At 40.8% G+C, this 27,349-nt stretch overlaps 1 protein-coding gene and 1 long non-coding RNA gene across 2 annotated transcripts; both read left to right on the top strand.

Annotated features, from left to right (window-relative positions):
* The first annotated feature begins 2,097 nt into the window (after positions 1 to 2,097).
* Positions 2,098 to 27,112, top strand: LOC131251674 (uncharacterized). Its single transcript, XM_058252542.1, has 8 exons — positions 2,098 to 3,069; positions 9,736 to 9,841; positions 13,427 to 13,519; positions 13,980 to 14,175; positions 16,709 to 16,887; positions 23,736 to 23,989; positions 24,965 to 25,155; positions 26,650 to 27,112. The coding sequence occupies exons 1-8, from the start codon at positions 2,736 to 2,738 to the stop codon at positions 26,815 to 26,817; spliced, it is 1,521 nt and encodes a 506-aa protein (XP_058108525.1). The 5' UTR covers positions 2,098 to 2,735; the 3' UTR covers positions 26,818 to 27,112.
* Positions 9,848 to 12,067, top strand: LOC131251675 (uncharacterized). Its single transcript, XR_009174011.1, has 2 exons — positions 9,848 to 10,896; positions 10,986 to 12,067. It is a non-coding gene; the product is annotated as an uncharacterized LOC131251675 (long non-coding RNA).
* Positions 27,113 to 27,349: the final 237 nt, after the last annotated feature.

The following is a 27,349-nucleotide window of genomic DNA, read 5'->3' as shown; positions in this document are numbered from 1 at the left end:
TATGATGCCATAAATTATATGTTAATCCGTGTCAGTTTGTATAAAATTATAATTGTACGTTAAATTTATTTATCAAGATAACTATCTATAGCAGTTATGAAAATGATACGTTCGTACATTATCCCTCATTCGTTGCTTTTGCGTAATGCATGATCAATTTTAAAGGCTCTCCTTGGAAGAAATGTTGATCATAGTAGAGCAATACTAGATGCGGACTATGCCTAAGCCCGCCAAAAGGTAAAAGCCTACTCAACGGATGATTGCGGGTTGACAACCTCTAATCCAAGTTTAAAATCAAATTAATATTTATTTTTTCCCTTCATCTAGGTCTCTATGTCATAATCATGAGGTAACATATCAAATAAATATTATAGTCGGCATTAGGAGGTTTTTAATCATGAACACCTAAGATTGAGATCTGCCTATATTTGCTCATTTTGGGATCAAGCTCTGAAATGATATGAAAAAATTGATGAATAACATGGATAAAACACATTCAACATGGTGAGGCCCACAAAATACCAAATAGTAGTGATATAGTTATTGACTAATCACTAGTCAAACTTGAGTGGATCCATCGAGGTGTGTGGGATCCCAAATTATGAAGCCCATTGTAATGTATTTTTCTTACATTCACATTGTTCATCCATGTTGAAAGCTTATTTCAGAACACGATACAAAAAATAAGATCTAAATCTCACGTGCATCATAGTGTAGGAAACAATAGTAATTAATCATTAAAAACTTCCTGTGGGCACAAAAGTTTTTGGATTAAGATGATATTTGTTTGGTATCTTCGTCCAAGTCTTTGTTACCTTATCAACGGAAGCAGATTGCGTGCTGAGTAAACTCTTTAAGGCTCACCATGATTTTTGTATTGTATCCAATCCGTCCATCCATTTTATCATATAATTTTAAGTCTTGATTCAAAAAATAAAGAATATCCAAATATTAAATGAACCACACCATGGGAAACAATGTGAAGTGTACTTCTACCGTTGAAAAATTCTTAGGGGCCATAGAAGTTTTGGATCAAGCTTATATTTGATTTTTTCTTTTGCCCATGTTTGTATGATCTTATGAACATGTTGGATGACAAATAAACATCACTGTGAGGCCTAGCAAGGTTGCGATGGTGGAAATCATTATTCCCGTTATTTCATGTGGTATGATCCACTTGAGCTCTGAATTTGCTTCAATTTTGGTCTCAACTCCTTAAATAAGTTGGAAAAATGGATGGATGATATGGATAAATCATATACATTCACCGTGGGCCCACTAAGTTTACTCAGTATGATAAGAGATCTGATTTCCTTGTCAATAGGTTGGATGGGAAATCGAATTGCGTACTGAGTTACTCAATACTCTCTCATCATACTGAGTAAACTTAGTTAGGCCTACTTACCTTGAACGTATGTGGTCTATCCATGCTGTCCATCCATTTTTCCATCTAATTTACGGGGTTAAGCCTAAAATTGAAGCATATACAAAGATCAAGTGGATCATCCCACACGACGGTTACGATAATGATATCCACCCATGAAACCTTTCTAGGCCCCACAATGATGTTTATTTGTCATCCAACTTGTTTGTAAGATTATACAGACATGGATGAAGGAAAACAAAAATAGTCCAAAACTTTCGTGGCCTTAGGAAATTTTCAACCGTAGAAGTACAAGTCAACTTTTCCTGTAATGTGGTCCATTTGAAAATTATACATGCTTTGTTTTTGGGCTCAAGCCCTAAAATTATATGGAAAAATGTATGGGCAGAGCGGATAAAATACATGAACCATGGGCGACTTCTTAGAGTTTACCTGCGGAGTGAGTTACTCATTGGGCAAACTGCTTCCTTTAGATGGAAAGTAAATATTTTAGTGGATCTAAGATGTTTTTAATAGTAGGAATTTAGTTAAGATTGTTTCTTATGGTGTGGCCCACTCGAGACTTAGATCGGCTTCATTTTTTCAATCGCATCCTAAAATGAGTTTTCAATACGGATGGACGGTGTGGATGTAAGGAAAGAACATCAATGTGGGCCCCACAGTTAGGCAGGCATCCGAAACCGCCCTGCCAATGCCCCGTTCCGCACAAAAGGAGAGGAAAAAATACAAAAGAAAAACAATAAGGGTCAGGGCTTCCCTTGCCAGAGCAGAGAGAGGGAAGGAGACGCTGAGAGAGAGAGAGAGAGGGAGAGAGGGAGAAGGAGACGTTGGGTCAGAGCAGGTAGGTGCACTTTCAATGCAGCTGCGTTTCCACCACCCTCTCCCAAATTCGAAATGGATAGCCGTTGCCGGTAACAAAGTAACCTGTGACTTGAAAAACACCTAATTCCTCTGTTACATTTCTTGCAATCTTACCTGATAGAAAGTTACAGGTCGAGACTTTGTTACCTGTAACATTTCTCCCCCAAACACAAACCGTAAGAAAGTCACCTGTAACTTTCTCACATTTTACACAAGTTACAGGCATCCAAACGGCCCCTTAGGGTTTTTGTGTTACAAAAAAAAAACAGAGGGGAAGGCAAACCCTAACGGACGGGGCTGACGGGCTTTCGGACAACTACCTCCATTCTCGGCCCGTTTTGAAACGGGCTTTATTTCCAAGCGGGCCTGTACTCCAGCCCAATCCCGATCTAACGGGCCCGGAAACCGAGGCCCAACCTGGCCCATTGACACCCCTAGAAGAAACCCATACATCTTCTATCGCAGGGGAGAAAACCATACCCCCAAACCCATGTCTCCGTACGATCCCACAAAACCTCAATCCGTCCTCCGCGTCGCACTCATCTCCCGCGTCCTCCTCGTCTTCCTGATTGCCACGTGGCGGTCCCTCGCTCCCCCCTACGACACCTCCGCCTCCTTAAACCCCACCTGCCTCGCCTCCCCCAGGCCCACCACCACCGCTCCCGGATCCGTACCCCTCCAACGCGTCGGATCGGCCATCGAAGACAGCATCGTATGGGACGGTGTGTATTTCGTACGTATAGCGGAGTGTGGATACGAATACGAGCAGACGTATGCGTTTTTACCGCTCCTGCCCTTCTGCATTCGGGCGTTGTCTAGAACCGGTGAGTCCAATTCGGTAATTTCCGGCATCGAAATTTCGTTTTCTGTCATTTTCTTTAGTCCGAGGACTTCTGAAGTGGGAGTAGTCCGCCAGGCAATGGCTGCTCTCTTTTTCTGTAAAGATGATCGTAGCCGTTCGAAAAGTGGACCTGAATGCAACCGTCGTCTATTCTGTGACTTTATATGCTCGAAACGAAATTGCTGTGACTGTCTGTGAAATAGCAGTTTTGTGGTTGGAACTACTTCTTGAACGGTTCTAATCATCCTAACTCGCGGGCTACGAATTCAATTTAGTAGGACACCAAGCAGGCCCTGAACTGGGCCTTGAAGGACCATGGCCTGATTTAAGACAGACCATTTACTCATGGTTTAAACTTATAGACCCAACCTGATAGGCCTAGCCCAAGCCCAACCCATGACAGGCCAGGCCTGAAGGCCTGATAAGCTAGCTATTAACACCCTTAACAAGGCTGGGAAATATTTGAGAGAAGTTCAACAATCGGTTCATGTTGAACTTATGTGCAAAAATTAGGCTTGTCCACTCATTAGGTGGGCTACATGTGAAATGCAAAATTGGCAGTTAGAAAAAACAGGATCGGCAGTCTATATTCTATGTAGGGGTGTGGTCTTCATGATAAGTGGATCAGCTTGGTTTTGTGGCCAAAGCATGTTCACTCTGGGACCCACCTGATGAGTGGTGTAGATCATGCCACTTTGGGATGTATGTTGCCAATCATCTCCTCTGTGGCTCCTCGTGTTGCTTTAGCATTTCTCAATGTACAATGCGTAGATCAAGCAGTTCCTTTGGTAATGCAAACCCAAAGAGATCAAAGAAAATAAGAAAGGGATTGTGGGAAAGAGCCTAACAATCTTGTAGTTGAATGCCAGAAGCCATGAAAAAAACTCCAAAAGAGAAAATTACGCAAGACTGTGGAGCAGGCTCAATAGTCCTATAGTCTTAAACTACAGATCACTCCCCAACTACTGTAGAGAAAGAAGAGAATTTTCATCAAAGAGAATATCATTCAACTATCTTATTCCATAGGTCTAAGCCTTATTTATAATGAGTCCTTGCAATCTACAATAAAATTTATGGTTATCTAAAAATAGAATTCCTAGCGGGCCAAGATATGAAAAATAGGAAACAACATAAATAAGAAAGCACTTTAATTAAGAAAATACTGAATAAATAAGAAAAATTCTAAGATTACTTATATTTAATATAAAGATATAAAGGAGAAATGAAATTTCCTAATTTAGAGAATTAAAAGAAAAGGGAAGTAGAGATATTTCCTAATGTAGAGATTTCAAAGAAAATGGCAGTAGAGATATTTCCTAATGTAAAGATTTCAAAGAAAAGGAAAGTGGGGATGGGCTAAAAAGGAAAAGCGGGCCTTTTCTTTTGCACACGTGCGGAGCGTGCATGTGTGGGATGTGGGGCAATTGCATCAATTCCCCCTGACTTGGGAAAACTCGGCTCCGTCGAGTTAATGGCAATGTACTCCTCATAAAACTCTGGGTTAATGCATTGAAAATTATCTGTTGAAATCCACTTGATGTCGGATCTTGGTTGCCCCTTCCACTTGACAAGAAACTTCCGATACCCTCCTTGATGTGTAGAAACCATCTGATCATCCAACACATCTTCAATGATTTCTCGAGGTATCTAGATAGCTTGTTCTTCTGTCCTCTCATTCTCATGATGTCCAAGATAAACTGTAAGGTCTTCCACATTAAAAAATGAGGCTAATCTTCATTTTGGGTGGAAGCTCGATTAGGTATGCATTATCACATAGCTTCTTCAAAATGTGTTAAGGACTTGCCTTTTTGAAGTGGAGCATTGTATAAGAGTCTGCTGGAACCCTTTAGGCTTGAGCCGCATCATGATTCTATCTCCTTCTTGAAATTGTGCAAAACATCATCGAACACCTGCATGTCCCATGTAATTTTCATTACTAAGGGTGATCTTTCACCTGACTTCCTCGTGTATCTCCTTAACATGTTGTGCAAAAGCTTCGGTGTCCTGGCTCAATTGAGTTGCAATAAGAAGTGGGACTAAATCGATAAGTTGTCTAGGTTGCATGCCTGTCGCAATTTTGAAAGGAGAGTCCTGTAGTGTAGTTCACAAAACTATTATAAGCAAACTCAGCTTGGCGTAACACGATGTCTCATTAGCTGATATAATTACCAACCATACATCGAAGTAAATTCCTCAGACTATAGTTTGCAGATGATAGGCACTTGAGAACTTCAATTTAGTTTCCATCTTAGGCCACAGGTGCCCTAAAAGTAGCTCATATAATTGACATCACGATCATATACAATTGTTTTGGGAACACCATGTAGGCGAACCACTTCTTTGAGGAAAATATTAGCAATGTGTAGCGCTTTTGATGTCTTCTTACAAGGAATGAAATGGGCCATCTTTGAGAATCTTTCAATCATAACATAAATAGAGTCACAGCCACCTTAAGCCCTTGACAATCATAGGACGAAATCCATACTAATGTCTTCCCATAGACCAACTGGCATAGGCAGTGGGGTATAAAGACCAGTGTTCTGCATTCTACTTTTGCCTAGTTGGCACACTCGACATTGACGAACAATGATTCCGACATCTTTCTTTAAATCCAACCAATAGAGACGGTCCTTGACTAGGGCTGTTGTTTTGTTCATACCAAGATGACCACCAAGGCCACCTGAATGAAGTTCTCAATAAGGAAATTTTAGGAAGACACAATCTCATATCATAAAATAAGTACCCATCATGCAGGCTGAATCATGGATACTCGGTGCTTGAGCTGGTAATGAGTATTGAAAATACCTTCCTATAATCATCATTTGCGGCATAGTCTCTTTTAAGTTCTTCAGACCCAACAATGAAAATGATATGGTAGACAACAGATGTGATTTTCGGTTGAGGGCGTCTGTTACCTTATTTTTTTATGCCAGACGTCGATTGTGACCCCTTCGTCATAGTCGGCTTATGATCTCCGTACCCTGATTGATGTTGAGATGGTACTATTGTGTTGACCTCTATAGAGTTTGCCACTACGATCACAGCTCTGTCCACCTCTTTGACCATTGGATTGTCCATAATTGTCGAACCTTCAGTCCCTTCAATTGGGTCATTTGTCAAGCGAGCTAAATGAGGATTCAGGATTCCTCTTGGGTCGCCACACTATCTACAACCACATCATCCCTAGGAAGTCAAAATAAAATAGATTGAAACCGATAATGCTTTTCCTGTTCAATCAATGACTCAAAGCAAGCTCTCACCACCTCCATGAGTTTGAATTCTTTTGTAATATCTTCCTTGAATGTTCTAATATCCTTCTTAACTTCTTGCAAGTTCTTTTCCCATATCTCTTGAACATGCTTGGCCATCATTGATATTTCTATGCAATGGGATGCTTTCGAGTAGTTGACATGTGGTTGTCATTATTTGTAACATTTGGAGGGCTATTGAAAGGAATCTCTAGAGGACCCATATGAAGATGGGTGAGACTCGGGGCGATAAGGGTGATGTTTGTGATAGTCAAAATGAGCTGGATAAGAATAACATGGTAGATATGGAGGGGTAGGAGAGTCTGGATGGGGATAATTGTACGAGGCGTATGAACATCTTCCTATCCACAACATCTCCGAACAAGAACATGGGTTGAACTATAGGCTTGAGTTCTAGATCTAAGGTTATGAGGGTTGTAGGGTTTGAGATGGTTTTTTGTATGGAAAAGAGAAAGGACAAGAGAATTGATGGGTTGGAACAGAATCAGGATTTGGTAGGGTTGGAAAAGAATATGATCAGTTTTATTTTTATTTTTATTTAGGGAATGGAAAAAGGTTTTTGGAAGGTTGATAGTGGTAGGGTTAAGTGCATGATAAGGTATGGGCTGTTTACTAGTGGAATTTAAGATAGGTATAGGGTGATGGTTTGGGTGAGATGGAGATTATATATGGTTTGTGGTGGAGGGGCTGAAATAATGGGCTGATTTAGGGAATTGAGGGTAAGTTTGGGATGAATATAGGGGCACAATTATTGGAAAGAAGATGGGGGAGAGAAAAAAAAAAAGTAGAAGAGGAGAAGAGGAGAAAATCCCAAGACCAGAACTTTCCTTGAACCAATTAATGCAAACCCCAAAATGGGGAAACAAATGGATCAAAGAAAAGAAGAAAGAGATTGTGGGAAAGAACCCAACAATCCTCCAGCTGAATGTTAGAGACAGCGAAAAAAACCCCAAAAGAGAAAAGAATACAAGACCATGCAAGCTCAATAGTCCTCGTCTTAAACTAGATATCACTTCCCCACCTTCAACAACTGCCGTAGAGAAGTAAGATAATTTTCATTAGAGAATATCACCGAACTATCTTATTTCAAAAGCCTAAGCCTTATTTATAATGAGTCCTTACAATATGAAATAAAATCTATGGAATCTAAAAATAGAATTCCTATCTAGCCAAGATCTAAAAAATAGTAAACTACCTAATAAGAAAGCACTTAAATAAGAAAGTAACTAAATAAGAAAATTCTAAAATTACATCTTGCCTAATATAAAGATATGAAAGAAAAAGGAAATTTCCTAATGTAGAGACTTGAAAGAAAAGGATAATAGAGGTACTTCTTAATGTAGAGATTTGAAAGAAAAGGAAATAGGGATGGGCCAAAAAGGGAAAGTGGGCCTTTTCTTGTGCACACGTGTGGGATGTGGGGTGATTGCATCAATTGGCTTAACAATCTGTATGTGTGGTGTGGGGCCACTTTTTGGTGAATATAGCCGTTCATATTGTGGGCCCCGTTGTCATTGGAGGTATATGGTAACCCAAATATTCTTCAATTGGATGATCCTAACCTTTTGACTAGGCCCACCTTTTTTTCTTTTCCTTAGAAAACGGACTTTCAGCTGTAATTGCCCATTTTCAATCTAGCACTCTTGATGGCTACGATTGGGCCCTAATCAGGGTTGCTTATGTTTCAAAAATCAAACCTATGACATGTATCCATTAATTTTCTTTTGACAATTAACTATTGCTGTTTTCTACCATCATTTTAAATTTTAATGGCCACAATCTATGGGTAGAAAAGTCTAATAGGTGCAGTTTTTATATACAAGCCATCCATGCTAAGGCCCAATATATGAATGGACGCGATTACACATGAACTTGCCACAGTAACCATAAAAGGTTGGCGTGATGATATTCATGTTTCTCTGGTTATATGGATATACGCCTAAGCCACTTTTATGTCAACTACTGTAGGCCGGTACAAACATGCGTCTCTTTTCCAGGTTTGTTGAAATATGTCCCCAGATATTGCTATAAGACACCCATACTTCAGCTATTGGATCTACACATGAACATGCCATAGAGCACCACCAAATTACCCATGAGCAAGCTACAGTCACCGTAAAGGTTGGGTTTATGATATTCACATGAACATGCCACTGTCACCACATGAACATGTGAAACGGGTTGGGTTTAAGAGAGACCTGATTAGAGACCCGATTACACATGAACAGGCCACAATTGCTGTTGATACGTGCCTCTAAATGTGGCCATATGGCCTTTTTTCTCAAGCAGCTGAATGAGTTCTCCTCTTTCCCGCAACAAGAGGGAGATAATTGGTTGTGCGGGGTGACCTCTCAATAACCCAGACTGTTCATCCTCCATCTGACAGCCTTTAACTGTTTAATTGGCGGTTTGTGGATATACGGCTTTTAGCCAGCTGTTTACATTCCATGAGAAAAAATTTCATTGATTGTGTGGCGAGATTTCCAATTGGAGTATCTCTGGGCATGGCTCATTCATGATGAGTCCAAGTGTCTGACCAGACTAATTTACCTTACATTGAGCCAGGCACCCCTTTCATTGATCCTGAATACTGGTGCGTCCCATCATAGCTGGCCATTGTTGCCAAAGTCACCTCTGTTGGACAATCCCCGCCAGATGGCTGGAATTGGATTATGCAATGGAGGAGTTTATGTTTAGTCAATCACCATTCTATCGTGGGGACCGGCAGGTGAACAATCAGGGTCAAGTTAAACGATTCAGTTGTATCGACTGTAGGAAAATTTCTGAATTAGGGGTGATCTCTCCCATAATCTGCCCTGCAGAATTTCATATTCTGCTAATATTCAGGAGATCTCTAATCAGATGGTGGTTAATTGGATTGTAATGGAACCACTCTGTCAACTCCACTGAAGCATTTCTTCTGTGTCAACTAGTGATGTGCTCCACAGGAGTACCCAGGTTGTAGCTCAAGGAATCTCTGTTGCATATGTGGAGCACCCTCAATGATCAGAACTATTAATTTGGTGGGTCCCACTTTGGATGGTCCAAATCTCATCACTTAAAACAGTATGGGCGGTTTCCTCCTATATGTGCAAGTGGATTGAATAAAAAGGCCAATGTTTCATATTCTGCGAGAAAAAAGCTCCATTAATTGGATAATTATGATTATCTAATTGGCGCAATTTTTGCAACATAGGCCATACATAGTGGGGCCCAAAGGATCAACAATTCCAGTCATTGAGGATGGACCCCATGTATGGTGTAGGTTCAGCGAGCTTCTGTTTCAGGTAGTCCACTGCACTGTTAAACCCCTCCCCTTTTTCTTTGAAATAAACCTTGCTGTGTAAAAGTCCAAATCAAAGATCTTCTTTTCACTGCAGTTTTCGCTCCGCTGGTTCCGATTCTCGGATACAGAGCTGTGTTAGGCTTATCAGGTTATGTACTCAACAATGTCGCATTTTTGTTTGCGGCGGTTTATTTCTACAAGTGAGTTGGTTTAATTCACTGCTTTGGTTTTTCTTATGGTTGTATTGCATTCTCTTTTGAAGTTGTTGGTATCATTTCCACTGTCTCCTCTTAGATTTGCTTGTATTCTCATTTGGAAAAACAACAAGAATATGATATCTTCTAGCCAAATAATACCATGCTCATTTATTCTGTTAATGGATAATTCTTTTTGGGTTGTAAAGAATGTAGGAGAAGTAATTTTGTGTATTTCATTGTACCTGTTTGTGTAATTTAATACATTTTTTAGACGTTACTAGCCACACAGGCACCCCCACATATGCACCACATGCACCTCTACATGTGGATGCATCCGTATGACATTCCTGCCTTGTATCAGTGGAGACCCTCTGTGTAGACCATTCTGCCAAAAACTCAGGCCGGTAAAGCTATCAGGTATGTGGCAGATGCTTGGAAACAATGGACAGTCCATCCTGTTTGCAATCATCTCTTGCCTGCCTAAGAGTTGAATGGCCCAATGTTTTGTCCAGATCGTCTACCTGGTGTTCCACCTGATATACAGCTCGGATACCCTGCACATGTTACAGGTTGGCACATGTGTCCCCGTGTGTGTGGCTAGCAAACCTTTTAGTTGATTTTTTATTTGTCAAGTTGTACATAGGTAGCTATTAAAAAAAAAAAGATACGGGAACATTGGGACATCATTTATCGCCTCGCCGTCAAGAAGGACAAGCCTGTTAACAGCTTCTTCTCTCAATCGGAGTCTGGTGTGGTTTGGGATATCAGCTGCTGTCGAAATCTTTACAACTGGGAGGTAGCTAATTTTGCTGATCTTATGCTCTGCTTATCTAGGGTCAGCCCGTCCCTGTCCAACCCGGATAAAATCATTTGGCCCAAAGAAAAATCCTCCAATTTCTCGGTGAAGTCCCTCTACGCTATTCTTCTCCCCTCCTCTCCCCCTGCATCGTTGGCTTCTCCGTATATCTGGAAATATTCCGTTCCCCCAAAATACATCTGCTTTGCTTGGCTGGCCTCTAGGAATTGGATCCTCACCTTAGACAACCTCATGAAGAAAGGTATGCAGCTCGCCAACATCTGTCTATGTTGCATGGGCTGTGATGAATCCGTCTATCACCTCCTCGTGCACTACCCGTTCATCTCTTAGATCCGGCAGGATTTTTTTTCAAGCTTCAACGTTTGCGGCTGCATGCCAGCTTCTGCCTGCTCTTTGCTTGCTTACTGGCACGGCTTCAAGTTTAGAAAAATCAGATCTAAGGTTTGGAAAATGGCTATCATGGCTATCTAGTGGGCGGTCTGGAAGGAGAGAAACGACAGATGCTTCAACAATGGGCAAGCTTCGGCTCAAGTAGTGGGATCGCGAGCAAAAAAACTCCTTATTGAATGGGCTTCTAATGTGCCTCTTCTTAGAGATTTTAACTTTATCTTTTTAGGCTTATAGCGTTTCTTTTTTGGTTATGGCTCTGCTATCTCAGCAGCCTCCCCTGTTCTCTTCCGTTATTCAATATAATCCCGTTGCTTAAAAAAAAAAAAAAACATTGGGACATCATGAAGTCCATGATCACCATTTGTAGCACACAGCGGTAGATTACATATTGGCTAAGGGCCATTCAAATGAGATGTCTTAGCCTTTGGGGATTAAAGAGTAAAATTGAGTATCGCTATGTTCAACCTTGTTGTCTGAGTATGTCTCACCTCAATTGCTCCCAACCCTTTTGAATAATGCATCCATTTATGATTGTGAGAAAGTTGTTTAGTTTGTTCTCTTGTACTATGCTATGGCAACATCATGTAGCCCTTTCTAAAAGGTCTTCATGCCATTTTCTTTGGTTAAGAAATTACATTATTAAACTAACTCTTCTTATTCTGCCCTTTCGTTAGAGGGGTTTGGAACAGCATTTTGGAATTCTTCAAAATTCCTTAGGTAACGCTGAACACAATAGAGGGTCTATTCAATTCCTTGCATGGTGGTATGCTCATTAGCAGAATCAGGGGTACATGGCAATTAGCTCTTCTTGCCGTCCTTTGGACAGTTTGGGGTGACAGAAATAGCCTCTGTTTTAGGAATATTTCTGGGTCTCTCTTGTCAGCGATTTCCAAGTTTCTCTCTCATTTAGGATTGGGCCTCTGATTACTGGGCCTTTGGGTCTGTTTTCTTAGTGTTGTTTTCTGCTCTTTTTTGTATTCTTTGCCTTCGGGCGTTTGTTAATAAAATTCTTTGCCTCTCTCTCTCAAAAAAAAAAAAAAAAGATTGTTGTTTATTTTAGTGCAGTTGGAATTGTTTTAGCGATAGTTGATTAATCCATATTGATTCTATTTTTGTTTTATAATTACTTTTAAGGGCACACTCCAATGGTGCTGATACCACCATAAGATACATTGGTACCAGGCAGATGTGGTGGCCATGTGATGCATGCATGACATCCAACCCGTCCATCAGATGCATGAGCTCATGTTACCTCCAGGGCTCAATAGTCAGATTGATCCATGAATCAGGTGGGGGGCCACACTACAGGGAACAAGTTGAGATGGGACACCCACCCTTGCTTTATGTGAGGCCCCACCGGTTGTTATATGGAATCCATGCCATTTTTGACCTTGACCAAAAATCAGGATGGTTTGCAACTCAGGTGGCCCCTGGTGCAAATCAAGGGTGGGTATTCCCTCCCAACTTGTTCCCTGTGCTGTGGCCCACCTAAGTCTTGGATCGATTCAATTTTAAGGACCTGGGTAATATGAGGTCATGCATCTGATGGACAAGTTTAATGTGCTGCATACGTCACATGGGCCCCACATCTGCCGGGTACCACTGTAAGCTTATGGTGGTATTGGTACCACTAGAGAGCACCTGCTTTTATACTCTATATCATACTCATATTATTGATATTATAGTGCATGATCATGATCGTCAACGTAGGCTTCTCCCAATTATCTGTGATTGGCTTCTTGAATCCTGTTTTGCCAACCACAGCAGATTTCTACATGAGCATGGCCTTTCATGTGTGCAGATGCTTCATGGTTAGTGGGGTGGGGGTCAATACTGGGGTGGGAACATGTTGGCATGTGAGTGTTGTCAATGTGATCTGCTGCAGTGGATGTTTTCAGGAGCATATTTGTATGATTTTTCTAATCAGGTCTTGCTCCCGCTTTCTATCGCGCTTTGGAATCATGTGCCCCTCCTGCTTCCCAGCTCTTTATACCTGTCGACATTTTGAAACAAATGCATCCCCACTCCCACATCCGAACTCATTGCCGCTTTGCTTCACGCTTCGTGTGTAACTATATCTAGGAGTCTGGGTAAAAGTGGCAGGTTGGTGTTTGGTGGGTAGCCGATTGTAGGACCTCTGGCCATCTACCGTTTACAAGCCAACCCCAAGTTGCTGTGAGAATGGCTAAAATGACAAGTATTTGAAATGAAATTCTATGATGTTGTATGCTATCATTTATTTGCACGTCATATTATCTTCTTTGTAGTTATACCTGGTAACTCGATCATGGATTCAGTTCATTAATTTGTCTATGCTTTATGGTCTGTTGTATTCATTTATCCACAATTTTGAAATTATATTGGGTCTGTTTTGCTTGCAGGCTTTCAGTTCTTATTCTAAAGGACACTGACGCTGCCTTCCGAGCATCTGTTTTATTTTGCTTCAATCCTGCTTCCATATTCTATTCATCATTGTAATCTCCTCTTTCCTTCATTATTACACTAAGCCAGAAGGGACTTGTTGTCAGGCAGGTGCTGCTAATGTGATCCGTGTGAGTGAAATTTATGAGGGCCTTGTGGTGTACCTGCTAACATGGCCTGTGATTCATCAGGTGGGTCCAACCGCAAGCATGCCCTGCCCAGAAATCGGGCTATTTCACTTGTCAGGTGGGCCAGACATGTATGAGAGAAGCTGCCGGTGAGTTAAAAAGCAACCAATGGTTCATATTCAAGATATATGTCTTGCTCACCTGACAAGTGAACCAGCCTTGGTCAGGGCATGATCAACATGTTTGTCAGCTGATGAATGGATCAGATCTCACTTATGTGTGCCACGAAGCCTCCCCTTCATCTCACTTGCACGTGTCATGTTAGCATTAGTCGTTCTTGATCTCAAGTTTTTAACTAGGCCTCTTGCATCCTCATGACGTGCAGGTATTCAGAGAGTCTGTATTCCCTATTTTCACTCGGAGGACTTTACCACTTACTTTCTGGTGCTAATACTATCGCCGTCCTCCTGCTTGCAGTGTCTGGTTCTGCAAGGTCGAATGGGGTGCTTAATGCTGGCTATTTCTGTTTTCAGGGAATGCATCAGGCTTATGATGCTATCTTACGGAAAAAAAGTCCTAGTGTAAGTCTTTTATTCCCTTTTTCTGTTTTGTTTTTGTGTTTTGTTTTTTGTTTTGGAAGGATACCACAATTTTATTGAATGAGCAAAACATATAAAAGGATGACAAAGGATATGAAGGAACAAAAGCTTCCTGATTTCCCCCTCAAGGGACCCTTTGACTATCCCCAAACACTTTTGTTGCTACCGCCCAAGCTGTGATCATTGTCTTGATTTTGAATGCAACCACTTCCTCTTGCACTTCTGCCCGAACATACGACTTTTGCATTTACCTCATACAGCCCATGGGACCACCATCAAGGATAAAAGTCACATGGTCAACTTCCTCCTACAACCCCTTTGTCCGTCCAAGCTGAGCTCTCTAAGCTGCCCCATTAAAAGACAGCATCACCTATGAGACCCCCAATAAGGAAAGGATCCTTCCCCAAATTTCTTGCAGAAAGTTGAAATGTATAAGGAGACAATCCACCGTCTCCTCATCTTTGAGGCACATAATGCATCCATTTGTAACTGGAAGCCTTCTTTTTCTAAGATTGTCTATTGTGAGCACCTTATTTTTCTGACAAGCCAAGCAAACGCCAGCATTCATGGAGGGCCCTTATAATGCAAACATCTTATTTCTGACAGGCCTTCTTTTATTTCCTTTCACTTAGAATATTGAGATATTGGGTAGTTTTCAGCTACAGTGCTTGTTTAAGCTCAAGAGTTGCGCTACAACCAGTGTTCGTAATATCGGTATCGCATTACATATCGCACTCTGGGGATACGGATACGTATCGGTTATCGCATGAGATATATCGGTCGTATCGCATAATGAATCGCTGTTGCTGGAAACATGGGGAAACGTTGGGAAATTGGTCAAATTTTTCAATGAAACTTCAATAATTGTTAAAAAAAGACATCAATACACTTATAAATCAAAAAATTACAAAAAACAAGTGCACATAATACATTTTCTCTGTATAAGGTCCTAATCTAGGCGCTGTCTAACTGAATTGATGTAAGTATATTCAAAGTCTATTCATATAATTTATAAATGTAAGAAGATGTGTGGAAACACAAGCAATACATTTAAAAGTAAAAGAAGAACCACTAGATTAGGTTACATACATGTTTGATTTTATGTTTGGACACAAAGATTGCAACCGATTTGCGAGAAATTGAGAAATTTTGGTTTTTTTCAATTTTCCGGAACTCGGCCAATCTCCTTCAAATCTCAAAATTGAAGCTCCCAATGCATGATTTTTCATGCAAAACATGAAAAATCATGGATTTGTAACAATTTGACACTGATTAAATATGATTTATAGAAAAAAAAAAGAAGAAGAGAGGATCGAAAACCGAAAATGCTCACCGGATCAAAAACCGAAAATGCTTACTGGATCGAACATGTGGGATATATCCCACTACTTGTGTGTTTCGTATCGCACAGGTGGGATACAAGATATATCTTGGGATATATCAGCTGATATCGTCGATACTTAAAACACTGGCTACAACCACCCACCACAGCCACCCACGTTTATGCCTTCACACGCACGCACGCACACACATGGGGGATGCACGACAAAAGGTAGGATCCAATCTGTAGAGAGCATGGATTGAGCAATATGATTATCCATACTGTGGCTCTCTAGGTTCTTTTTCCGTGAGCTGAACTTCGTTAGGACCTCTTAGTGGCGGTGATTGCTTTATTGCTGTAGTGATGCATTGTTTGCTTGACAGTTTCTGTTGTTAGTGAATAATATAGCCGAAGCCTGTTACTGTTAGTATAAGCTATTATTTAAGTAGTATCTGGGTGTAGAAGTGCCAGCTTTCTAGAAAGTGCTTATATCTCATGGAGCTGAACTTTCAACCTTTTTACACTTGGCTAAGCTCAATGCTGCAAATTGTCAAACAGTTCCTTTACTCTTTTTTTCTTTGAAATTAGGAAGAATTATATGATCTTTGATCCAAGTATATGCATAGTATCCTTGAGTTTTCATAGGGCCATATTTACCGTGATCTGATGGGCCCCACCATGGATGGACCATGCCAATAAAAAAAGAAAAGAAAAGAAAAGAAAAAAAGAAAAAAGAAAGGTCTCCTGCACTCGTAGATTCTAGCTATTTAATCTTTGGTCTTTTCCAGTTGGATGTGCATTGCTGTGTTTGTTTTCTTTTCTTTACCACCATGGATGGACCATGCCAATAAAAAAAGAAAAGAAAAGAAAAGAAAAGAAAAAAATAAAAAAAGGTCTCCTGTACTCGTAGATTCTAGCTATTTAATCTTTGGTCTTTTCCAGTTGGATGTGCATTGCTGTGTTTCTTTTCTTTACCATCCATGTGCAGTCCACCTATTCGAAGGGTTAGAATTGTCCCATTGATGTGAGGCCATCAGATCAGTGGTCAATGATGGGTCCTACTTGTACTTACTGAGGACTGAGGATGCCATGCATATCATTGGGTCAAGTACAGTATATTGATCTTGAAAGTCTTCTCTATTGTTGCATCAAACAAAATACTTTTTTAATCACTTGCATTCATTTGTATTGAAGTTGGCAGTGAAGGCAATTGTTGTGGCGGCTATGCGAACCCTCTTTATCTTTGCCCCCTTCATTGGTTTTCAAGCTTATGCATATTTCAATATTTGTCGTGGAAGCTTATCGGAAGAGTTGAGGCCTTGGTGCAAAGCAAGAGTGCCATTACTATATGATTTTCTTCAAAGTCATTATTGGTACGTTCTTTTCTATTTCAATGAATTACCAGGCCTTATAGTTTTTAGTAGTATTAGCATTGCCATTGAAGAAAATTTCCAATATTGATCCATGTTTGGCAATATTGTTCTTGTTTTAAACTTGGAGTTATACAAAGTGGGGCCTGCTTTATGGTTTATTGGACCAAGTAAATGCTCGACTACGCGTTTTAAACCTGGAAGTATACTTTAGAGAGTGTTAATGTAAAGTGTGTGTGTTAAGTAGTTCTTTTAATGTAAGTGCATGTGCACACTTTCTTCTTCTCTTGCAGTGTACTATATGTTCTATTCTAATAAAACATTGTGTGTGAGGGCATGTTGCTGACACAACATTTTTCTCAAACTCCCTTCTTCTCTATTCTTCTTTCTCACTCTTCTCCTCTCTTCTCCACATCTTAGTAATCAAATCATCTCCTACTTGGTATCAGAGCTTAAATTAGGCTTTGCATCATACCAGTTGAGAGGCGACATGTCAGCTTGCTGACGTCAGTGTTGAATGAACGAATGGACCCCATTTGAGTTGAAAGTTTAGGAGTTTGATAGATCTTGATTTTAGAGGATTTGTCATGATTTTTTGGGAATTTTTGAGACCTTTTTTTATGGTGTTTTGGCCAAAATAGAGATATTCGAAAACCGGCCCCCCAATAAGATTTTCTTTGACTTATCTCAAATTGGTAAGTTTTTCCCAGTTTCTTTTCTCAAGATGGACTGAAATCTTCCTCCCAAGCTATTCGTGGAGGAGTTTTTAGCTAGGATTGATGTTTAAGTGGGTTTTAGCCCAAATAGATGTGCGGCCATGCCCTTTTTGACTTTGTTCGAGTTAGATCTGACTACATTGTGTGTTGTTTTGGAGGATTGCTATTTGTTTGAGGTTTGTTTCTCATTGCCTTGAAGGATTGAGTGAGAGAGTTCGTTGAAGAGTTTTTTTTTTTTTATATATATATATATATATATATATATATATATATAACTTGGTGCCCCCCTATGGACAACAAATGGCTCTCATCTCTAGGCATGGGCTCTCTTGAATCCAACCCCTTGCAGATCACCTCCATTAAGTTTAATGGTAATAAGTGTCTTCAATCTGCGCAATCTGTAAAAGTGGTCTTGGGAGCTTGTGAGAAGTTGTCATATATTTTGGATGATCCTCCAAGCTCTACAGATGCCACCTACATGTCTTAGATTCTTCAGTTAGCCATTCATTGATGTTTTTATCATCAGCTAAAGGCATTTGGGATACACTTCATGATATGTTATTCGAGTCTCAAAATTTTTCACGGGTATTCCTGCTTATTTAAGAAATTGATCGGTTCCAACAAGACTCTAGATCGTTAAAAGGATTACTATTTGACACTTCATGGCATGTGGAATGAGCTGGACTTGTATCAGCTTCTTCCTTCCAAATGTAAAGACAATCATGAACATGAATGTAAGCAGCGGTATGACACTCGCATCATGCAGTTCCTAGTTGAGTTGAACTCCGATTACCTTAGTGTTCAGAGTCAGGTTGTTGTGAAGGATCTTCTTCTAATTGCCACTTTCCTCACTAATCGTATACCCTCGCGTATCTTATCTTAGACATCTTTATTTACTATGTTGACATTTTGTATTCTCATGACAATCTCTTTCCTCTACCTCCTAAAGTTTTTGGTTGCATATGCTTCATTTAAAATTTGGATGGTAGTAATGATAAACTTAGCCCCAGAGCAACTAAATGTGTCTTCTTAGGGTGCACTCGGAGTAAAAAAGGGTATAAGTTTTACGACCCTTCGATTCGCAAGAAATGTCTCTGCCGATGTAACCCTCTTTGAGGATGTTTCATTTTTCTCAACTCAAGGTCGATCCCTCTGTAATCCTCTTGCGAGTCAGGGGAACATAACACTTATCCTCTTCCTCTTACCACTAGTGATCACAGGGAGACTCTTCTTCCCACCGTTCCACATCCTCTTGGTGATTTGGGTGACCCTAAGCCTCTGCAAGTGTATCATCGTCAAGATAAATCTTCACATGCTCAGTCGTCCACCCTTCCACTCATTTTAGATGTTGGCTTAGGTGATTCTCCTACCTCGAGTATGGATCTCCCTAATGCCTTATACGAAGGGTCACAATCTTGTACTCAGCACTCCATTAGCAATTTCGTTTCATATGTTCATCTTTCATCATTAATGCATGGAGCATTTTCACACCAGGGCTTGAGTGGGGTGGCCTAGTGAAGCGGGGGCATACTCTGGGTGGGTGGCCCATGTGAGGCGAGGCCCATGTGAAGTGGGGCCCACGAGTGGGGTTCAACTGAGGACCTAACCGGGGCCTGAGATAAAGGGATTGATTCGCCATGCTCTATCAATTCGAGCTTTTAGAGCAAGTGGTTAGTTGTCTTGCGTTAAAAGTGGTATTAGAGCGGGATATCTCGTGTTCAAGACTCCTTACCAGAGGTGATTAATGCAGGGGCATTTTCACACTAGGCTCGAGTGAGGTGGCCTGTGTGAAGTGAGGACACACTCAGGGTGAGTGGCCCGTGTGAGGTGAGACCCATGTGAAGAGAGGCCCACGAGGGGGGTTCAGCTAAGGACCTAAGACAAAGGGATTGATTTGCCACATTCTATCAGTTCGAGCTTTTAGAGTAAGTGGTTAGTTGTCTTGCGTCAACTGTTCTTTCAATCGTTTGCAACTTCCATTTCGTCATATAGACTATTCTTTAGTTTCTCTCACATGCTTTTCAAAATCCTGACTGGACGAAGGCAATGATGGAAGAAATGTCTGCTCTTAAGAAGAATCATACTTGGGAGCTAGTTTATCTTCTTTCAGGGCATAAACTTGTTAGATGTTCGTGGGTTTTTACGATCAAGTTTCTTTTAGATGGCTCCATTGATCATCATAAAGCCCGGCTTTTGTGAGCTACACAAAAACTCATGGCGTGGATTACTTCAAGACATTCTCTCCGGTGGTTAAGCTTAATTCTATTCGTGTGGTAATCTCATTGGCCATCAATTTATCCCGACCATTGTTTCAACTCGATGTTAAGGATGCTTTTCTTCATGGGGATCTTGCAGTGGAAGTCTACATGCATCAACCTCTTGGCTTTGTTGCTTTCCACGATCCTACACTTGTATATCGGTTGAAGAAAGCACTTTATGGACTCAAATAGTCCCCACGTGCATGGTTTGAAAATTTTGTCAGGCTCTCATGGAATTTGGCTTTGTTCGTAGTCGTGCTGACCATTTCGTCTTTATATGTCATCGATCGACGGGCATCATGGTTCTCATTGTGTATGTGGATGATATTGTACTGTTCGGCAGTGATTTAGTTGGAATTGGGGATGCTAAAGAATTTCTGAAGACCAAGTTTGAGATCAAGGATCTTGGTCCTCTTCTTTACTTCCTAGGAATTGAGGTTGGTTGCTCCACATCTGAGGTGGTCTTGATACAATGAAAATATGCCCTTGATCTTCTCGTGGAGACCGGTATGTTAGGATGCAAACTTGCTATTACTCCCATGGATACTTCGCAGAAACTTCAGCCAGATGATGGTACTCTCTTTTCTAATCCTACGATGTATCAACGCCTTGTAGGTTTGCTCACTTGACTATTACTTGCCTAGATCTCTCCTTTTTAGTGGGCATTGTTAGCCAATTCATGCAAGCTACCTGTTCTTCACATCACACGATTGTCTATCGTATACTCCGGTATCTTAAATCAACCTCTGGCATTGGCCTCTACTTTCAGTCTCATGGTCATTTTCATTTTTTTAGCTATTCCGATGTTGATTGTGCAGGTAGTATTTATAATTGCCGCTTTACGTCTGGCTTCTATACCTTCGTAGGTGGCAATCTTGTCACATGAAAGAGCAAGAAGCAACTGGTTGTTGCTTGCTCCTTGGGCCTTTAAGGAAATCATCACCCATTTTGTTCGATCCAGGGATAAGCTTGATGATGTTCTTACAAAGTCTTTAAGTCGAGATGCTCTTTATCGTGTTTGTGACAAGTTGGGCATGATCAAAATTATGCTCTAACTTGAGGGGGAATCTAGAGAGTGTTAGTGTAAAGTGTGTGTCAAGTGGCTCTTTTAATATAAGTGCAGGTGTACACTTTCTTCTTTTCCTCCAGTCTACTATATGTTTTATTCTAATAAAACATTGTGCGTGATGGCATGATGTTGATACACAACATTTTTCCCAAACTCTCTTCTTCTCTCTTCTCCTCTCTCACTGTTCTCATCTCTTCTCCGCACCCTAGTCATCAAATCATCTCCTAGTTATACATGATCTAAAGAAATGGTGCTTTTTTATATTCATCCTAGCAACAGTGTGCAGGCTCAACTTCCAATAACCTAAACCATTGATCTGTTGGGCCCTATCATGAAAATGGTAATATCTCCCCGATGACCCTATCAGAACATCCTAGCCATCCAGTGGACATGTACAATTACAGCCAATAAACCACATTCAGTGGGAGCCCATTCTGACTGTTATACATGAGCATTTGAGCCACCACAATGGGGCCCCTACTTTGCAGTTTATCCTGACGGTCTCCTCTTTATACTGCTGCTGTTCTGGACATTGTGGGATAGCGTCAAAAGTGCCGACTTTGTAGTTTATAAGCACATTCCAGTTGGAATGAGAAGAACAGATAATTTAACTTTTGAAGTGATATTTTTTGCCGAAATATGAGATATTACTTCTTTTTTTTTTTTGAGAAGACAAGTGCTATTTTATTTTTTGAAGGATGATTTTTATTGAAAGGCATGAGGCCAAAGGAAAACAGAAAACAGCAGGAAACACAAGCAAAACTAAAAATACAACAGGCCAGTCCTTAGATCAAGGATCCCACTCCTTAAGCAACAAAGAGACTGTCGAAGGAGTGAGCCAGGGAGTGGCTGGGATCTCTAAAGCAGCGATCATTCCATTTCTTCCAGATTGTCCCAAAAGCTGCCATTTGTTGCTATCTTTGGCTACATGGCAACCTCCAATCCATGAAGGCACCAAATCTCTGATGGACCCAGGCATTACCCAATCGATTATAAACATTGAGAGAATATGGTCCCATATTCCCGTAGTGAAAAAGCAGTGTAAGAAGATGAGGTCCACTGCCTCTGCTGCTTGCATACAGAGGGAGCGAACGTTGGGTAAAATCATACCTCTTATATTAAGAGAAAGGGGAAAGAGATTCAAAATTTACTGACAAAGGGCATATCAGAGGAACAGAAACCAAAAAAAAAAAAAAAAAAAACTGCTGGAATGTCATATTATGGGATATTACATTTGACCCCTGGAAATTGTTGAATGCAAACCATACACAGTTTATCAGGCATGTTCCTGGGGCTTATCTTGTGAAACATCAGTTGGGTCCCAATCTTGGTGAGCAAAGGTCTATGTTGTTGCCAGTCTAGCAGTTTAGGATTGTATGATCAGCCTGATGAGTGGCTTGAATGTAAGTTGGCCCCACAAGCAATCAAGAAGGTTTTAATGGGTTGATGTTGACTCTCAACTGTTTCCTTAGGTGTGGCCCACCTAGGTCATGGATCAGGCCAGATTTTGGGCATTAGACCTAACAGGGGGCAACACATCTGATGGGTGAGTGGATGACCGGCGCATGTCATGGTGGGGCCCACAAACTTACAGTAAGGTCGAGCTATATGGGCCCACCATGATGTGCGTCAGTCATTCTTTTGTCCATCAGATTTGTTGCCCCCTGTTAGGCCTAATGCCCAAAATCTGGCCTGATCCATGACCTAGGTGGGCCACACCTAAGGAAACAGTTGAGAGTCAACATCAACCCATTAAAACCTTCTTGATTGCTTGTGGGGCCAACCAAGATGTGGTTTACACATTTGGCTCATTCATTATGTGGGTCCACCTAGATGAGTGCTCCCACCAACTTTAGGCCTTTCCAAAACTCAGTTGGAGCCCAGGAAGTGATTTTTAGATGTTTTTGGCATGATTTTGCACTATTCCTAATGATGTCGCCCACCTAAGTTTCAGATGCAGCTGATTTTTGGGACATCCAATGTTTAGGAGGGAAGCAAGGTATTCCAAAACAGTTACTTAACGGCCATAACATAATGGTAATGATGGTAACTGTTAGGCGTTACAGAGTTGTAATGGTCGTAACCGCTGTTATGGAAAAGTTGACTTATAACGGTCCATTACAGGGCCAAAATAAGTTAGAAAAAGATGAAGCTGTAACTGCCATACAGGGGCTGTAATGGCTGTTATAGCTTCTATCATAATGGTAACGCTGGTGGTCTACCATTATGGAATACCTTGGGGAGGGGTCATCAGATGCATGGTTCAGATGTCACATACACATCATGTTGGGGCCCACACAGCTCGACCTTACTGTAACTTCTGGTAAGGTCAACCTAATGGGCATTCCATATAAGGTTGACCCTACCATAACTTACAATAAGGTCAAGGTATGTATTGTATATGGCATATGAACCTTACATCTGGTGACTCCCCTCTTAAACATGGGTTACCCAAAATAAGCCGTATCCAAAACTCAAGTGTGTCATGTTTGTACGTGCGTGTTTGCATGTTCGTGCGTGTTTGCATGTCTCATTGTTAGATCTCATTCTGTGTAGAAATTGAATGTTTATTATGGTCTTTGGAACAATCTGAAATTTCTTTGAATTATATGGCTTTTTAACTTCTGGCATTTAGTGATTAGTTTCTTTCTAGTTCTAGTGTTCCAACTCTAATTCATTAAGGGGATGAATTTCTCCTCAATTGTAGTCATAAGAAGGTTTTTAAGTGCATTATACAGTCCTTGTAATAGAATAAGGAGTTTTTTAGTGATATTCCCTAACTTCCACCAGCGGCTTCTTCTATGTCAGGGGGGTGGGTTTTTTGAGATATTTCCAGCTGAAACAGCTACCTAACTTTCTCCTTGCCTCTCCAATATTGTCTCTGGCGGTTTGCTCAATCATCCATTATGGAAAATTACGGCCGGACATTGTGTTCTCTTTGGGTATCCGAGCTTCTCCCGAGGAAAGAAATTCTAGCGCAGTGCTCTATTTGTTGGGTACAGACCAAAGACTAAAGAGTTCTCAGGTTTCAGTGAAGAGCTCTTCTTCTAAATCCTTAAGAGGTATCCGCAGTTAGTTTTGTCACTCAGTTCCATCAAATTTCACTTTCATAGTGTGATTATGCCTCTGCTCACCATCGGATTGATTGCTTTCCTTAAGGTTATCTGGAATGCTTCTAATGTTTCATGGACAGATGTAATGACCCCAATCCCGATAAACCACAAAGACGGCTCTATTTTCGAGCTGACCAAATTTCATTTTTGGAAAGTAGCACAAATTTGGATTTTCTTTTATTCAAAAAGGAATTCCTAGTGTGTGTGTGTGTGTGTGTTTTTTTTTTTTTTTTTTTTTCTTAACTTTTTTTTTAAAAAATTTTAATATCACAAAAACCTTATTATCATTTTCTAAAGGCAAGAGGTATATTTAGGATTTATTGAGATGATACATGGGAACATTTCGGTTGTTCCTTGAAAAGCTACAAAAATATTTTGGATTTTTGACATAATTTCCTTCCCTGAATACCTAGATACACATTAACTGGGGATGCCTTTTCTTTTTACAATGTCACCATTTGACATGTACAGTATATTCATCAGACTTAATGTGATTGTGGAAGGAAAATCGTATCGATTTGTAATAATACTATGGTTTGTCTTGTTAACTGAAGCATAATGTAACAGTCATTTGGCAGATTTGGTATTTAGCTATTTTGTTTTAGTATCAATGCTTACTAGTGCTGCTGCCGCTTCTATGATTACCAGGGGGCATGGCACTTACAGTGCATGCTGAACCTATTTTGTTTCTCGCTCAATCTTAATTGTCCATTTTCCATGCTATTGATCAGATGCTTAAGATCAGATAATTGGCGTGTGATAGGTCACCCCATGTGCCATTTGAAAGCTTGTGGGACGTTGCTAATGTCCCCATGAAGGTGGGGACATTAGCAAGACCCTGTTATCGTTATCGTTATCGTTATCGTTAATGTTATTGTACTGCATAAAGAGAACAGTCACTGGCATATGTTGTATTTGGAACAGAGGATCTCACAGTTAGACGGAGGAAACAAAAGACTGGAGAAGAGGATTCAGATTCCAACCAGGATGCCCTGCAATCAGATTATGAAGCATCTTCTCCTGCAAAGCAAGGATATGCTTCCATATTAGTTCTTCCATTTGTTCTACACATGGGATTCATGACTGCAGTGGCATTTTTTGTTATGTATGTACAGGTCAGATTTCTGCACTTGCATTCCCTGCTCTGCTCGTTGCTCTTGTAACTTGATTCTGTCCCCAACATTGTGGACTTTTATTTATTATGAGTTTTGTTACCCTTCACCTTGTTGGTGAAGTGGGTAAACCTTTACTGGCATTTATTAGGGAATGTGCTCATTGATCCAAGCCATCCATGAGATGACCACATCTGGATGGGCCATTCCCCAAAGTTCAGATTGGAAGGACTGCCTCTGGTAGCCAACCATGTCCATTAGTTGGATGGTCAGTATAATTTTAGCTTACTTCGTTTGGCTTCTTAGGCTGAAATTTTGTTAACCATCCAATTGATGGATGTTGTAGGCTACTTTTTCATGGTTCAGAGCAACCAATCAATCTGAGTTTTGGCCCATGACCAATGAGGTGTCCGTCCCAATCGACAACCTGGATCAATGAGCATGTTTGTGGACAGTCCCAGTCATGAAGATTAACAAACTTCATCAATAGGGCAAAGGTCAATATAACCTATCGCCACATCCGCCGACTCTGACCCCACCATTGGAAGAATTCTATTACAGGGTTTGTGTCATAGAAAGTTCATTGCTATTCTTTCCACATATGGCAAAAATGTAAGGTGATCGGGATTCTTGATTGGTGGGTCACTACATGGATGAGCTATAGACTAAAGACCACTAGGACTAATTGGCTCTGACCACCAGCTGTTGTGAGTTTTGCCCAGGGAGTGAAGACTGTTGCTTTGTGTTTTTGACGAGCCATCCCTTTTTGAGATCATTCATCAGATGGCAACCACAGTTCAATCCTCTTGCCTCTTGGGATATGGTCTGTCTACATAGCACCTCACCACATCAGTAGTTCCAATCACCTTGCACAAGTGCCACTTGTATGACAGAGATGTTTTGGTCATAATCTCCTTTTCTTTTTAGGGAAATGATCACATGCGTTTGAACGCATTGTAATTACCATATGTTTTAGTTGCGTGTGATTCACCGTGATGTGTGCGTGCCATCCAATCTGTCCATTAGATGTGCCCCTCAATGTTAGGTCTAGATACCAAAATCCAGCCTGATCCATAACTAAGGTGGGCCATACCAACAATGGGAGACATTTGGGAGGGGACACCCACTTTAGAAACTTCTGGATGGAATGTGGAATCCAGTGTAGTGTATGTATTTCATCCAACCTAGTCATCAGGTGTTCCCCACCAGGATTAAGGGGCACGCCAAAACTAACGCTGTTCTGAAGTTTAGGTGAAACACAACAAGTGAATATACTGGCTGTAGGCATAATTGTACGCTGCTCCGTGTGGTGTGTCCCATATGAGTTTTTTGTAGGGATGAGTACAGTGCCTTGGAGGAGTCTCACCAAATTCACAGTTTTGATTCCACATGCACATCATGGGTGGGCCCCACACAGCTCGAACATATGGTAATTACCACACGGTCATTCCCCTTTCTTTCAATCATTACATGACACTGGTTACTGTCTGTGGACAGGTCGCGACCCGCTTCTTGTCTGCCAGTCCTCCCCTGTACTGGTTCGCTGCATATCTAACGGCATCTCCCAGCAACAGCAGGAGTTGGGGTTACTTCATAGGGGCATATTTTGCAGCTTATATTCTTCTTGGCAGTTTGCTCTTCTCAAACTTCTATCCTTTCACCTGAGAACCTGCCCTACCCGTTCTCTTCCAAGATCTGTATTCTAACAGATGGTTGGACCTGGCAACTGTCCCAAAATTCAAAGTTCTTGAACATGGTTGTTTCCTCCAATCTTTCATGGACATTGCAGGTATAAATGTGTAGCGGACGAAGAAAACATCTTTGCTGGGGATGGCAAAGGTTACAATGGAAAGTGGAGATGGACGAGGAAATTGAGAATCGTCTAAATGATGAGAAGACAGATATCTGTAAGTTCCTAGAGTTGATCTTATGAACTAGTAGTATGTAGCTGGCAATCTGAAGTTGCTGCAGGCCTGTTTGATTTTCCAGTGCACCGGTAAATACCAGGTAAAAGAGTAATAATTTTTTCCCCATGTATTTACAACATACGTGATTTGACTACTTAACTTTTTTGACACGGAATGGAAAACATTACAAAATATATATGGGTCCCACTGTGATGCATTTCGCTTATCCACACCGTTCATTCATTATGCTATTTGAATTTATATTATGAGCAAAAAAATGAGGTATATCC

Source organism: Magnolia sinica, chromosome 7 (assembly GCF_029962835.1).
Source record: "Magnolia sinica isolate HGM2019 chromosome 7, MsV1, whole genome shotgun sequence".
NCBI lineage: Eukaryota > Viridiplantae > Streptophyta > Magnoliopsida > Magnoliales > Magnoliaceae > Magnolia > Magnolia sinica.
The sequence above is the reverse complement of the archived record's forward strand: the minus strand, read 5'-3'. Positions and strand labels throughout refer to the sequence as shown.

Bases quoted from the DNA above. Each gene is read 5' to 3' on its own strand.
- LOC131251674 (XM_058252542.1), top strand. From the start codon at position 2,736: ATGTCTCCGTACGATCCCACAAAACCTCAATCCGTCCTCCGCGTCGCA. The intron at 9,842-13,426 runs GTGAGTTGGTTT...TTTTGCTTGCAG, and splicing joins GCGGCGGTTTATTTCTACAA to GCTTTCAGTTCTTATTCTAA. The intron at 25,156-26,649 runs GTCAGATTTCTG...GTCTGTGGACAG, and splicing joins TTTTTGTTATGTATGTACAG to GTCGCGACCCGCTTCTTGTC.